We start from the raw sequence: 15,641 nt of genomic DNA on the forward strand, positions 1-15,641 counted from the left end.
CTGCACTGCGATCAGGGACGTGAACCTTGACCCTGCCAGCCCCTCGCCTAGAGGGAAGGGCCCCCCCGGGGCCCGCCTTGCTCACTCTTTTCTCATCGGCACTTTGTCATCATCACTCGGGAAAGAATGGAAAACCACGTCCGTCTGTCTTGGGGTCTGTAGCATCTACATGGCGAGGCTCGCGAGGCTCTAGGGCGCCTTTGTTAGAAACTCGTTTCCATGCCCGGTTCAGTATACCCATGAGCCATGAGGGCACCTGACCTCCTTCCCAGGCGGATCAGCCCATCACCGAGGAGGGAGAGCTATCTGCCCCGTCACCACTTTCTCTCTCTCTCTCTTTTAAGTTTATTTATTTTGAGAGAGACCGAGAGAGAGGGCGAGCAGGGGAGGGGCAGAGAGAGAGGGAGACAGAATCCGAAGCAGCTCCAGGCTCCGAGCCGTCAGCACAGAGCCCGACGCGGGGCTCGAACCCATGGACCACGAGATCACGACCTGAGCTGGAACCGAGTCAGACTCTTGACCGACAGACCACCCAGGTGCCCTGCCGCTTTCTCTTTTGAAACGTAAACCACCTCCAGTTTGTTTAAAAGCAGGATAAACAACACACAGGTCCCTGTTTTCCCAAAGTGGGTTCCTTGGCACACCCGTCTTGCAAGGTGTTCCAGGAAGAGGGTTCGCTGATCAGCCGGCCTGGGAAGCTCGAAGACCACCTGCCCCTGGGGCTCTGGGTAAATGTACAGAAAGGCATCTGACCAACTTGGTTTAACCCTCTGCTTCCCAGGGCCTTTTCCTGAGGGACTGCCTGGGAACGCAGTTGAAGGTATGTTCTTTTCTGCTAACCCGCCGCACACATTGACTGCATCAGGATAATTCGGGGGCCCTGTTAGCTGTGAGGGTCTCGGTCCACGTTCTCCCTCTGCTGGCTGATGCCCGGGTGTCACGGGCCTGTCCCAGGGGCCAAGCAAGCTGGAACTTCCCGCTCACCCAGCAGCCCCAGGCCTGAGGCCAATGCCGCGGGCAGGAGAATTTGGGGCACCCGGCCAGACACGGAAATGCGGGGCCTCTGTTTTTAAGGCTTTCAGGAGGGCGAGAGCCACGTATCAAACCAGGCCTGTGCGCCTGCCCGCAAGGCCAGCGTCCCTCGGGAAGGCGGCCGTCCGATGGTCCTCTTGGGCAGACACAGCCGGCCGCGTGTCCCATGCTCAGGGGACTCTGCAGACGCTGTGCCACAGTGACCTCAAGGAGAGGAGGGAGGCCACTCGCCAAGCCCCGCGTGGGGCCACATCTTACCTTGTGTGCCGGGCGCGCAGACGAGGGCTGGGCCACCAACAGCCGCACCACGGCATCCCATCGCTCGGCCGTCTGGCCGTCCCACGCGGTCACGGTGAAGGCCACCTGCTCGGAGGGGATCCGCAGCTCCCGGGTGGCAAAGACCGTCCCGTCCGCCCTCACTTTGAAGTCCACGCTGTTGGTCTCATACTGGGTCCCCTTGGTCCCCAGACAGCTGCTGAACGAGACTGCAAGCGGAAAGGAAGACAGGGTCAGGACCAGCCCGGTGCGCAGCGGGGCGTCACGGGCGCTCACGTGGCTGCACGTCAGCAGCGGGTCTCCTGATGCGCAACACGGGGGAAACAATGATTTAAAACCGACTTTTTGACCTTCAGGGAACGTGCTTTCTCTCTACCCCCAGGGAGGGGGTGGCCGGCCTCAGAAACACCACCTCCCCCGTCACCGCGTCTCAGTCCACTCCGAGTCCGGCCGTTAGAGGCGCCACGGGGATGCTCTGCCCGCAAACGCTCCCTCGTCCGACCCCACTCACTGCCTGCAAACCTCGTGCCCCCAGCACCCTCCGGAGCCCCGACGCGTCCGTCTCCTCAGCCCGAGGACTCTGGGTTTGGGGGAGGAGTGGGCCAAAGCGGTGTTCTGAGTGAGGCCGCGATCTGCTGTGGTCTCTGGTGCGTGTCTTTCCTCAGGGACCCCACCCGACCCCCGCGCGCTCTGTCAGGGCGGCTGGGCCGGGTCCGGGGCCGGCGGCGGCCTTCGGGTGACCCGGACACCCGGCGGCTGAAGCAGCCGGCACGCTGACGCTGTGGCCCGTGCGCGGCTTTGCTTCCCGACCACGAATCAGGCACCGAGGTGCCCGCCCCTCCTAGTGACTCCGTTGCCGGTCATCGTAACTCCGCGCGGGAAAAGGCACCTCGGGAGCCGTGCGTTCGCTGGGACCACATCGGCGTGGTTTGTTTTTACACGACTGCTTCTGCCACCGCCACCACGGTAGGTAAGTTATGAGGCGCCAGCAGCCAGTGCCGCATTCTGCTGACAGAAACGATGGATAAAGTTACGTAGTATTTATAAAGATGTGGGTCTCTCAGCAGTTACGGCGGGACAAGTGCTTTTTTAAGCAATCTCACTGTCACCGCTTACGTGATTTAATTACTATTTATTCCAGAAACTAAAAAAAGCATCTCACGGTTACGGTGGATAACGCGTTTCTCCCCTGCGTTCACCTTGTATTGTTGCTTTGCCTTGAAAGAATACATAACGTACTCACTCCGTCATCTCACGTGCTTCACCTGAGACGTCCCCCAGGCACCACACCTCCCACTTGTGGGGTGCGAATAAAGATGTTTTCAAACGGGACGAAGCCAGGCGTTTGCACCCGGTCTGGCCCGAGGGCGGGAGGGTGCGCTTGGGCTCCGGGGAGGGGGGGGCACAGAAGGCGAGGGCGTCGGGGGCTTGGGTGGCTTGTGGTTCCCCGAAACATGTCCCCCAGCGGGGGGGATAGCGGTATTTCATTCCAAATGACAAGAAAACTCCAGACTGCTCTTATGCTACCATTCGCAAGCAAATTAAAATCAGCCGCAAACTCGGCTGGGTCAGTCATTCCTCACATCCAATTGTCACTGACAAGGATACAAATGACAGCCCTGGGAATGTTGGGAGATTAGCACAAAATACATAAATAAGCCCCTTTGTTCTCTGAAAGCAGATTTGCAGCAACGCTAACGGAACTGGACAGCGACGGAGGGTCGGCATTTCTTCAAGACTGAAGGGCGACACCGTCAGAGAGTGTGGGTGAACTCAAGGGAGAGTTGGTGTGGCCCCAACGGGAAACGCAGAGTGCTGTCCCCAGGGGCCCTTCGGACGGCGCGTGTCCCCAGGGGACGGGGGACCCTCCGGGACACCACAGGTGGCACCACGCAAGGCCCTGTGACCTTGTGCAGCTTGCCAGGGAGCAAGCCCGTGGGGTAAACGGAGGGCTGCCCCACAGGGGCGGCCACGCGACGCTCGTGGGTGTTAAAAGCAGACGTGTTTCTGCTCTGACAGGGCCCCGGCCAGTCCCCACAGAGCGGTGCTGTGGGTCCTGGGGAGGGCGTCCCTTTCCCTGGGCACCCTTTTGGGCACACGGAGAAGCCTGGCTATAGCCATTCGTCACCTGGCTTGCCCTCTGGGAGGGGTCGCCCCCACGACCACGGTGCTTATGTGGGAAGGGGCACAGCCTGGAACCCCTGGACACCGGCACGCAGGGCCGGGAGCCGCAGGGGGTTCGGTCTCCAGACGTCAGGGTTCTGGAGAGGCAGCTCCGCGTGGCCCGGAGCATCTCTCCTGTCTCAGGGTGCTGCCTGGCACCTCGTGCCCGCGAGCTCCTGCGCAGGCCAGGCCAGCATGGGGGTCTGAGAATGGCCTCCACCCTGGCTGGGTTTCCAGGCTGGCTCGGGACAGACACCCAAGCCGCAGGTTTCTGGCGGGGTCCTCCCACACCCGCCCACCCCGAAGGCGCTGGACCCCAGGGCCGGGCCAGCCCTCGCCCACTGCCCCTTGCAGTGCACCACCCCGTTCTGCCTGGGAGAAGCCTTGTGCTTCTTGCCTGTGTCCACCTGGACGGCCACGCATGTGAGGGCAGGGCCGCTGTCCTGGCTTCCCACTGTGTCCCTGGGGCTGAGGACAGTGCGGGCATAGAGTCGCTATGACAGGAGGCGAGGCCTCCCCACAACGCTCCCCGCCCCTGCCCCGGGCAGCGAGGGGAACGGCCAGGGTCAGTCCAGAAAAAATTTAAAGTCCCAGGAGATTCTGTCAGAAACGTTTCCCTCGATGTGGATACAACCAACAAACGCAGAGAAACTCCTGCTCGGAGTAGATTCGGGTTGCACGTCCATCCTGCTTCAGGCCGGGGCTTCCTGGGAAGGGCCCCCTGAGCTGGACGCCGGGTGGTCTGCTGGGCACGGCCACTCCCGCTCCAGAGGAAGGCACGGCTGGCAGGCGGCATCGTCCCCATTCTGCAGATGGGGACACTGAGGCCCGGAGACGCTTCGCACCTTCTCGAAGTGGCAGGAGGGGGAGATGGGCTCTGCGGGCTCCCGGACGCCGCCCCAGGGAGACCCTCCTAGTCCGGCTCTGTGTGTATCTTGAGCACCAACTGTGCTGCTGGGGTGGTACCTGCACCTGTTCGCTGGGGCTGCGGCCCCCCAGGCCCCCGGGAGGCCTGGGATCTGCAGGTGGGAAGGGGGTCTACAGCACCAGCCCCTCTGGGACGGGCGGCCCAGCACTACCTGTGAGGGGAAAGTCGCCCCTGGGGAAAGGGCGCGTCCCCCCCCCCACCCGGAGCCCCCGGGACCCCTGGAGGAGGCCTGCTCTGGAGCTGCGTCCTCCTGTCCTGGGCGGCGACGCGGGATCGTCCTCCTCCAGCCCCGACCTGCTGCACGGGTCTCTCTAGGGCTTGTTAATTACTTCCATTAGTTTTAAACAAACCTGACAAGAGACAGGAGTCCTGAGAGACATGAAAACCAATAATCTAAGTACAGACAGCCACGGCCCCACGGCCGGCTCCCCCGGTGGCAGCCTGGCCCGCACAGCCAGCGTGGCGGGGGAGGCCGGGGAGTGGGCCCTGGGGGCAGGACTCGGGCGGGCTGCCTGCCCCTGGATCTTCCCCGGTGAGCGCCTGGCCGACCCTGTGCCACCAGAGATCACCAGTGCCACGTGTGCTGCAGAGAGGCTGTGTGCCACCGCCACGGCCACGCCCGTCCGGGCCCCTCTGGGGTAAGGGCCTGAACCCAGGTCTGTGCTTGACAAGCAGCGGCCTCTCTGAGCATCTGGCTCTGTCCCCGCTGTGGCCGGGATGCGCCTCACCAGGCACAGGACAGACCGGTAAGTGCCCGCTTGTCTTACGCGGTGGCCCAGGGGAGCAAAGGCTCTCAGCCAAGGACACGCAGGGTCGCCCATCCCATAAACATCCGTGGCCTCCTGGTGCCTGACACTGGGGCTACCCGGGCACAACAGAGCGGAGGCTCGTGCGCGGGTGGCCAGAAAATGACAGCTTGGCTGGTTGAGGCAACAGGCTGCTGTGCGGGCCACTAAGGGGGCCCCAGACCAGGCCGGGGGTCCCCAGGGTGCCGATGGGAGCCAGCAGGATGGGTGGGGTCAGCCAGCACTTGGGATTCTGACCCCGTGGATCTGCGTCCACACCCGGGGCCCCGCTGCCCCTCCCCAGCCGGAGGTGTGGACGCAGCAGCTCTTGGCGTCTGGCTGTGGAGGCAGGCGGGGCCTGGACAGGATGCATCTGCTCTTCAAACCCATGTTCTGTCCCGGGAAGAGGCCCAGGGAAGAGCGTGAGCTGCTGCGTTCACCGCCCGCCAGCGTCCCCCCTGCTCCTGACGTGAGTGTCAACACTTAGCCGGCGGCAGCTGCGTCTGACCCCTAGCTGGACACCGGGGGCGGGCTGAGCACCAGAAAACGCACCGAGTGTCCTGAGGGATTTCATTGCTGTGGCCGCCTCCCTGCTCCCCTCCCCTCGCCAGGAGGTTGGCAACGCAGAGCGGAGTCCGATCGGCATTCCGGGCTCGTGGTCCCCCCGCTGGGACGCTGCCGGTCCACATAAAGGGCAGGGATGCACCTGCCCGGCCACCTGTCACGGACGCAGGTTCCCGTGTGCCGTGGAAGTGTCAGTATCTGCAGTCCTGGTCCCCCTCGGAGGGCCTGTTTGAGTGGTTGGTGGAGTTTCCGTGGCCCCCCTGCCTGCCCTACCCTCCCAGGACCCGCGTGGGTCTATGGGAAGGCGCTGCCCCACGCTAAAGGTGGCTCTGCGCACGCAGAGCTCACGACAGTAACCCCACTCACTCATTCTAGTACCAGAAACAATTCCCTTACAGATACAACAGGCACCAAAGCCAAACACAGTCGCTGCCAGGTAGAGGTTAGGGTGTGGGGTGGGTCAGAAACGAACCGAGTCATTACATCAGAAAGTTAACACTCCCAAGGGAAGCATGCCGGTGGAGAAGGAGAGCCTGACCCAGACTTGGTGGGGCGGGGAATGCTTCTCCTAAGATTTGAGGGATGAGACAGCTCCCGTGAGGCTTGGGCAGGCCACACCGGCAATATGTGCAAAGGTCCTGTGGCAGAGGCAGCGCGGGGTCTCGAGGACCCCAGAACTAGCATGACTGTAGCAGGGGCTGTTGCAGGGTGACCGGAATGAAAACAAGCGGGCAGAGACCAGCACAGGCTGAGGGAGGTGCTTGCAAAGGATGCCCAAAGCCTCTCAGAGTCGGCTGAACTAGGACACCCCCTCCCCCTCCTAATCCACGCAGGATCAGTAGAGCTCTGCCCCAGGAAGGAAGGGCCACCTGCCACTCAGCAGCCTCTGGAGCTGAGGGAGTGTCCTGAGTGGACGAGACACCCCTTTTGGGGGCCAATGTGAAGACAGGGTCATAGTGTTTTCTGGCCATAAAAACGGCCCAGTGAACTGAGCTAGGCATCCGCCACTGTGACTTCAGAAGCATGTCCTCAAAATTTAGTCACAGAGTGGATCACAGGACCCCAAGCAGAAGGCCCCAGCACCCACTGCAGACACGTCTGCTTGGGACAAGAACGCCAAGAGCCAGGAACAGAAGCAGCGAAGGAAGAGGGAAAGAGCAAGGACTGTGGGCGAGGGTCTCTCCAGCGGGGACACACGAACCAGGGACACCGCGCAGGGAGGCGCCACAGGGGTGGGAAATGAGGTCGTCCCCACGGGACCTTAGGACCCATCCCACCCTGGTCCTGGGGCCCCCGAGGGGGCCTCTCATGGGTCATGCGACCAGCTTAAATAGCCTGCTGACTACGAGGCCACCTGGGGACCGTGACCACTGGCCTTGCCTGCGGAGGGCTGCCCGCAGAGCCAGAAGGCAGACTGGTGGCGCCCGGGGCTGGGGGAGGAGGGCGGGAGTGGCCGCTAACGGGGGCAGGGTCTCTTTCGGGGCGGTAGAAAGTGTTGGAACTACCTAGACGTGACGGCCACTCATCACCGTGACCATCCTGAGCGCCACTGTTCACTGTGAAATGGTGAGATTTATGGTCTATGAGTTCTGTGTCAATGAAAACCAGCTCCTGGGGCTCCCTGAGTCCCCAGGTCCTGGCTGCGGCACTGCCATGGAGAAAGACCTCCCTAGAAGGGCCCGTCCTTCTCCCACAGAGGCCTGAGGACCAGCCCGAGGCATGTGGCCCTCGCCCACAGCCCTCCCCCTTCCTGGCCCCAGCTCTTACTTTCTTGGCCCCAGGCACAGACCAGGGTGCTCATGGGGGTGCCGGGGGCAGGAGTGCTGAGAACTGTGCACGGTGTCACAACTGCACACAAAGTGCAGACACCCGGGTCCCAAGTGAGGGGCAGGGAGGGCACTCGGGGGTTCAGGGACGCTTCCCGAAGGAGGCCACGTCTGAGCTCGAGCTCCAGAAGCTCACTGGCATCGCTGCCTAAACAGACAGGAGTGAGCCGCGTGTGTCCGCGTGTGGGATGTCTGCACGACGCTGGGAGAGCTCAGGGCTCCAGGTGTTTCTAGAATTTCCTGGGAGTGTCACCGACCCACAGAATGTCCACACCACAAAAACGAACTACTCCGGGCCCTCACCGTAATGCGAAGTGGCCTCTACGTGCCGGAAGACGGTTAATTATGTTTCAGAAGGCATTCGTTTATTCGAGTGACCCCGCGAGCCCTACTGACCCCCTTACAAGATGCCCTTGTTCTGCACACGGGCCCCGGGCACTTTTAGTGCTCTGTTAATCGACGCCCCGACACTCGGTGTGCCGCCTCTCTCATCTCTCCAGGGTGGTGCAAAAACTTGAACGGCTCGTCCCGCCCCGGCCCCGGCCCCGCTGGCTCGCAGCAGACGTGTGCGGCCACGTTCGCCCGGCTGATGCAGGAAACGCACCGGTGAAAGGAAGCCCGTCAGCCCCTCCTCGAGAGGCTCCACGTTTAACCCTTTACCCTCAACCCTTTTAATTGCTGCTCCGTGGGAAGAGGGGGGCACGCCGGGAACCGCGGGCGAGGGCGCGCGGTTCTGCCTCCTCTACGGCGGCGCCCGCCTGACATTTACGGAGAGGCCGTGGGCTGCGTCTCCACTGGAGAACTGCGTTGTGCTGATGAGACGGCCTTTTTGATTCTTCTTCTTGTTAGGTGAGCCGAGAGAGATCAAATGAGCCAGAGGCGAGCTCGTAGCTGGGACAGTGCTGAGGATAACTTCACCCGATAGAGTCGGCCTGCCTGCCTCCCTCCCTGCTCTCCTTCCCTCTGCCTACCCACCCACCCATCCTTCCGTCCCTCCATACCCCCTCTATCTATCCATCCCACACTCACTGCACCTCTATGGTCAGGTGCTGGGGAGCCAGAGGAGGTCAGGGCAGCCTGGGGCCACAGGAACTTGGGGGGGAAGATCAAGGTTGGAGAGGAGGTCGTGAGCAGGGGCCCTGGTGGGGGCCACTCTGTGTCAAGGGCTCCCCAGCGAGCCCCCACCCCCCCCACCCAGAGACCCCTGCCTCAGGGATGTGAGCTGAGGCTGCAGCTAAGGGCTCGGCGAGGATGGCCAAGCAGTCACCCCCAGCCCCACTCGGGGCTCAGCTCCCACCACTTCCTCCAGGTGAAAGCCCTGCCCCACAGGTGCGGCACAGAGGTCAGCCGGCCGGATGCCCGGGGCTGTGCTCACCCCACCAGCCCCCCGGCCCCTGACAGAGGACCTCCTCCCTGCTGGCCAAACGCTCCAAGCACTGGGCCTTGGCACACAGGCTCCCCTTGCCCGGAACACCCTTCACCGCCACGTGAGCCTCCTCCAGGGAGTCTTCCCGGATTCATCTCAGCTGCTGACCCCTCTCTCTCAGAGCTTCATGCTCTCCAGTGGCTTCCAAGGGACAGAGGCCGTGCGACGTGCACCTGTCTGCCCCCACGGACGTCTTTAGAGTTGCTGGGGCACAGGGATAGTAAAAAGCAGAGGGATGTTTGGTGGGTTTTGTTAATGTGGGTCATGCATGTTGGCGGTGCCTGAGCGGGACCCCCGCTAAGAAGGGGCTGCCTCACAGGCCTCACGTCTGCCGCTGCCCCTGTGGCCTCCGAACGCACGGGGGCCTCGCTGAAACCTCAGGCAACCGGGACCCTTGCACGTCCTTCCGGGCTGTTTTCTGACCCGTGTTTTTAAACACAGACACGATGCTGCACATGCCCCTTCCTCCGTGGGGCCTTCCGCTGGACACGGGCCCACGACCACGGTGCACAGCAGAAGCGGGGTTCCTGTTTGTGGGGTGCGGGAGGCCGGGTCGTGGAACCTGTGTGCCCACCACTTGCAGTCCGGGAAGCCTGCGCCCCACCGGGCTGGCGCCCGGGAGCAATCGGCCTGCACGTGGCCACCCGCAGATGTCCCGGAAGCTGGCGAGGGTGCCTCGGGGCCAGGACGGAGTCCGGGCACTCGTGGCCGGTCGTCTTGTCCTCTGCCACCATCTTGCCCCGTCCAGATTCCCGAAGCAGCCATGCGTTCACAGAAATTGGAAAAGTGTCATTTGCAGCAAAGTGCGTGTGAACCTGCTGACCTTCTCCACAGCGGGTGCCCCGTGCCAAGCCCTGAACTGTGAGAGGGAGGAAGTGGGGAGACAGGCAGGCCCCCCGTGCAGGTGGCTGGCGCACGTCACCCGGGAGGACACGTTCTGGACACGTGAGCTAGGCGTTCATGGGCTAGGTCGTGCCCCTCTCCCTGCAGATGTCCTAGTGCCGGGAGTCCCCTGCTGCCCTCCACGATGCCACCTGCGACCTCACGAGCACCAGGAGAACCCACCCCTCGGAGGACACGTCCATGAGATGAGCACTGTTGGAATTTCGACGGGGCCTTTTGAACTTTAAAGTGATGTGAGGGGCGCCTGGGGGGCTCAGTCGGTTGAGCGTCCGACTTCGGCTCAGGTCATGATCTCACAGTTCATGGGTTCGAGCTCTGGGTAGGGCTCTGTGCTGACAAGCTTGGAGCCTGGACCCTGCTTCGGATTCTGTGCCTCCCTCTCTCTGCTCCTCCCCCGCTCACACTTTGTCTCTCTCTCTCTGTCTGTCTCTCGCTCATTCTCTCTCTCTCTCAAATACAAACAGAAACGTTATTTAAAAACAAAAACTTTGAATTCACGTGCCTTCAAACCAAGTGCGACCCTTCCTCCCTGGCCCTTGGCCGTCACAGCTGCAGGCCCCAGCTGGGTGACGCTCGAACCCTGCACCTGCCGCCCCGTCTGGGCCGCCCGCCCTCCGCTCCATCCGACGAGAGCCGGAGCCTCTGCCTGCTCAGAAGACCGTGGGCCCCTCCGCCCTCCCGACCCGTCTCCAAACCAGCAGCGTGACGACGCAAAGCCGAGCTGATTCATTCTAAACTGGCTCAGCGCGTTATTCGTGTCTGAGCGTGAAAAATAACAGCCAAGATTCCTCCGGGCACAGAATGTGTACAAGCCTCTGCCTCCAGCTTCGTAGGGGAAGTGGGGTGCGTGCTCTCAGGGGTCCTGTGTGGCGCAAGCGTCTCCACCATCGGCCACCCGAGCTGCCCCACCTGTCCCGCTCCGTGCCGTCCAGGGCTCGGCCACCCGGGCGTGTTTCTCCCCACAACACATACCACGTGTCTCCACGCCGTACGCGGGGATGCTCCCTCCCGCCCAGCCTTGGCCACGCTCCCAGTCCCTCCCCTCCCCTGCAGCTTGTGGGGGGCTGTCCTTTGTGTCCCCACAGCTGGCCACCCTGCTTGCTTCGTCTGGCTCCGGCCACGGCCGCCAGCCTGTGAGCTCGGGCTGCTGGGCACGGGGCCTGCACTCCTCACGGCGACCTCCAGGGCCGTGGCGCCCAGCAGGTGCTTGAGAGATGCTGGGGGATAAATGCACAAATCCCATTTCCAGGAGCTTCGGAAATGAATATCCAATGAACTAAGGAGCCAGGGGGAGACACATCACAAGGTGCAGGAAGCCAGCTGAACAGGCACCACGCCGTGTGACTCGGATTCCACGGCGTTCTGGAAGGGGCAAAATAAGGAGACCGTAAACAGATCAGCGGTTGCCAGGGCGGTGCGGAGGGTGGATTCGTGGCACTGTGCACTTGTCCAAACCCACGGCAAGTACAAGTTCAACCACGGGCTTCAGTTAACAATAACCCATCAACACTGCCTCACGCCCACTATAACGACACCCCCCACGAACGCAAGGTGTGAATCGGGGGGACACTGTGTGGGGTGGGGGAGAGGGGTGGATGGGAACCCTCCGAGCTTTCTGCTCTATTTTCCCGTAAATCTAAAACTGCTTAAAAAAACCTATTAAAAATGGATATTCACTATCCATTAGACATACCTTCTCCAGAGAAAACACGCCATCTCAGAAATGTTAAAAATCCCATTTGGAAGCAAAACACTGGAGCCTCTCATGCCGTTTCATTTACGGCTGGTAACATAAAACCTGTCTCTCCCGCTGGGTTTCCTCGTAATGAATCGAACGCCATGCCCCAGCCATCACTGACTGTGTCTCTTCTAGGACATTCTTTCTGCCCGAGAAAAACCAGCCAAAGTGGCCATGCACGTGTGCCCTAGTCCGAGTGACCTGTGTCCTCCAGCATGCCCCCAGGCTCCATATTGCCCTCAAGGACTCTTGACGACCTTATTTCGTATTTCTGGTGCCGCGTGGAAACTGGAGGCACTTTAGGGAGAGGCAGCAGGGTGTGCGTGCGGCCCTCGCGTGGGGACCCAGGGCGGGGGACCAGTCTCAGCACGGTCCTGAGCTCACGCACGGACAGCGAGTTCTCTAGGTCCAGGTACTAATTAACGGTCCTCTGTTCAAGAAAACAAAGGCGCAGGTGCGTTCGAGATGCCGAAACGGGGTGGCGGAGAAAGGTTCAAGGTCTCAGGGGGGTTATTTATGCCTCAGTGCTTTCCCGGGGAGCTGTCTGAGCTCCTCATTAGTACCTCGCACTGATGCCCCGTCAGAACGAGGGTGGAGACGTCTCCAGCAAGGCGGCCCTCGCACCCTCGCAGGGGCCTGAGCAGAACGTGACGTCGGCCGGTCCCCCCACGCCCAGCCAAGCAGGGGACGCGACCGGGCCCCGTTAAAACACACCGCAGGAGGCCCCCCGGAGGACATCGACCTTAATGGCTATGACCGCTGGTGGCGCCCAGCTAGGCAGGAGGGCTGGGGACGGGTGTTCTGTCCAGCGAGGGCCAGGACCGTTGCATGGGCTCTGCCCAGGGTCACCGGAGGGAGGGAGGAGGGGCCGCTCGGTCCAAATCTCCACGTGCAGGGATGTGGGAGTCGTCCTAATGGCCCCAAATGTTGGGGGTGAGCTCCAGGAAATGGGGGTGCATCGAGAACCCGGGAGGGGTGGCTGTCCCCGTCTGGACCTCTGCTTTCTGGTCCAAGGTTCTGGGAGCCCATGTGGAGAAACAGCGGTGATGTTTTGACTATTAAGAAAAGAAGGGTATGTTTTATTGAACACGTGAAAGCAACGTTTCATGAACTGTCACGAAGGAACATTTTGTGAATATTCATTCGTTCGTTCATTCACTCACTCAGGTCCCTGCCAGGCGCCAGGAGCATGTGACTTCGCCGAACCCTCACAAACCCGTAATGAGTCCTGGGATTTTCTGTTTCACAGGAGTGAAGCTCAGAAACACAGAGGTTCACTGGACCCCGAGGTCCACGGCCAGTGAGTGGCAGGGCCGGGGCTGAGGGGGGCCCCCGGCTTTGCTGCTCGCCTGACCCCCAGCCACCAGGAGCGCCCCTTCCCTGTCCTTCCGAACGTGATGGCGGTCATTACAACGTTAACGGCAGCTTCTGCCTACAGAGTTCTCACCACCTGCCAGGAAATGGGCCGAAGTCAACACCCAGACCACCCCCCTCACGCTGCAACTGCTGAGGCAGGGACAGTGGTCACCCCAGTTTACAGACAAGTTCCCCAGGGAACAGACACCGGTCATGGCGTCCACCTTCAGGAGGCGTCCGCTGGGCTGGGTGTCCCGGGACGCGTGGCACAGCTGCCACAGCCCAGGCGGGGCTCGCCGGACAGCTTGGCCCCACCGACGGGAGCCCGGCACCCGGGGCCCACGCAGGCCTGCGGCTGCGAGAGGGGCGGGTTTGGGGCTGCACCCCCCCTCTGGGTTTACGAGCGCCCTTGTGCAGGGCCGGGGGCTGGGCTCTCGTCACACACCGAATGCCACATGCGTGAGGTGGTGAGGAAGACGCTGGAGCTGACAGCCTGGGCTCAGGGGAGCCAGGCCCGGGGGTGCACTTCACAGCCAGGAAACAGGACCGACTATTTTTAGAACCGGCAGCCTCCCTCTCATTAGCACCTTCACATCAGGACTGAGCTAATGAAATCACCCGGCCGCTAAGGCCCAGGTAGAGAGATGGCTCTCTTTCCTGTCCCCAGAGGCCACCTCCCCCGCCCCACCCCAAGTCCTCTGTGCAGAGGGGGGAGCCCGCCAGAGGGGGCGCAATTCCCAATGACCTCCAGACCCGCTTTATAATTTTACTGCATTTCACCAAAAGGGCAGTTTGGGGCTGTGGGTTTTTTTTCTTTTTAATTTAAATTAAAAAAAAAAATTTAATGTTTATTTATTTATGTGTGTGAGAGAGAGAGAATGTGTGCGTGAGCGGGGGAGGGGCAGAGACAGAGAGAGACCCAGAATCCGAAACAGGCTCCAGGCTCCGAGCTGTCAGCACAGAGCCTGACGCGGGGCTTGAACTCAAAAACCGCGAGATCAGGACCTGAGCCGAAGCCGGACGCTGAACCGACTGAGCCACCCAGGCGCCCCTGGGGCTGCGTTTTAAAGGCATTCCTCTCTGGCTGACTCACCCATTCACAATTTAATTCCTTCTTCTTCTCAAAGCTCCCGCGGAGCTGTTCCAAACACCTGAGGAGGATGTGGTATCTGAGGCCACTGTGAGGTTTGGGGAGGTGGCCCCACTGACCATTCATGAGGGGCTGTGATCCAGGGGAAAGTCCGGCTCTGAGTGTGGGGCCGGCGTCCTGCCAGGAAGGCCTGCGGCCACCACGGCCCCCGTGGACCATCTGTGGGACGGGTCCTACCGTCTGTCCACCCTGCCCGTCTACGTGCTGAGTGGCCTGGCTCGCCTTCCCATGCTGCCTCCTTCCAGGGCCTCTGTTCTCCAAAGTGGGGAGACAGTAGGCAAGGCCACGTCCGATCTCATAGTGTCCCCATTCTACTGGAGGGGACAGAAAACGGGATGTCGTGGGGCAGCTTAGGGGGCGCTCAGAGCTATAGAGAAGAGTAAGGCAGACAGGGCACCGAGGGGCGGGGACAGGCAGGAGGGCCCTGGGCTCGGAGACCAGGAGCGGGGGGCGGGGGGGCAGGGGGCCACACACGCACAGGTGCACGTGCACACTTAGGGTTCACATGTGCATGCGTGTGCTCTCCCTGCAGACAGGGCCCCTCCCGAGCTGGATGTCTGCACGGGACGGATGGGACAGAAGAGAACACGGGACTACTCCCCAACTCATCCACACCCCAGATGCGCCAAAGAGCATTCTCTCCTGGGTCTCTTCACCCCTCTTTTTTTTACATTTATTTATTTGAGAGCAAGAGAGAGCGCGAGCAGGCTGGGCAGGGGCAGAGAGAGAGAGAGAGAGAGAGAGAGAGAGAGAGAGAGAATCCCAAGCAGGCTCTGGGCTGCCAGTGCAGAGCCCGATGCCCGGGCCTGAACCCACGAGCCATGAGATCATGACCTGAATCGAAATCAAGAGTCAAGAGTCAAGACAGTAAACAAAACGTGCTTAACCCTTTGCCCTTGGCTGCAGACGTTCACACCAGGAGGAGAATTTAGAGGCACAAGGGAACCCTCCAGGTCCTGGCCCCACTGTACATGGCACCAACCACACGCAGCCCCCGTGGCGTGGGATAAGCCCACTTGTTCGTCCTGTGATGTGTGGGACGCCGGACGTGTGCGTCAGGAAGGGCCACTGCGACTCAGAAACCAGGCTGTGAGGCTGCAGGGGGGCAAGGGCGTCCGGATTTCGCAGGGGTGCGCCCTCCCCCCACCGCCAAGAGCTGGAAGCCGGAGGACTTCTCCCAGTGGCTCTCAGCTCCCAAATCCTGAAGCCTTGGGGTTCTGAGCGGGGCCCCGACCGAGTCTGGGTGGGCCACGAGGGTCTGGGCTTCTCCGGGTGCTGGTGGCCGCACTTGCCCGGCACCTCCTGAGGTTGGGCTCGTCGGGGCTGAGTGTCACCATGGCCCTGAGCTTCACCGGCCTGCTCCCTCTGTAAATACAGCTGGGCCGCTGGCCAACCATTTTCCAAAAGTAAATAAAAAGGAACTCAGGAAAGGCAAACACATTTCTCCCTTCTCTCAATCACGCAGACAGCCTAGACCTCCATCTCTGCGTCTCA

General features: G+C 61.6%; 1 protein-coding gene across 1 annotated transcript in view; it reads right to left on the bottom strand.

Annotated features, from left to right (window-relative positions):
- CDH4 (cadherin 4) overlaps nt 1-15,641 on the bottom strand; it is a 533,618-nt gene that overhangs the window by 147,778 nt on the left and 370,199 nt on the right. Inside the window, exon 4 of the mRNA XM_049650379.1 lies at nt 1,291-1,517. Within this exon, the coding sequence (XP_049506336.1) occupies nt 1,291-1,517 (227 nt within the window). The remainder of the gene's footprint in view (nt 1-1,290; nt 1,518-15,641) is intronic.

Source organism: Panthera uncia (assembly GCF_023721935.1).
Source record: "Panthera uncia isolate 11264 chromosome A3 unlocalized genomic scaffold, Puncia_PCG_1.0 HiC_scaffold_11, whole genome shotgun sequence".
Taxonomy (NCBI): domain Eukaryota; kingdom Metazoa; phylum Chordata; class Mammalia; order Carnivora; family Felidae; genus Panthera; species Panthera uncia.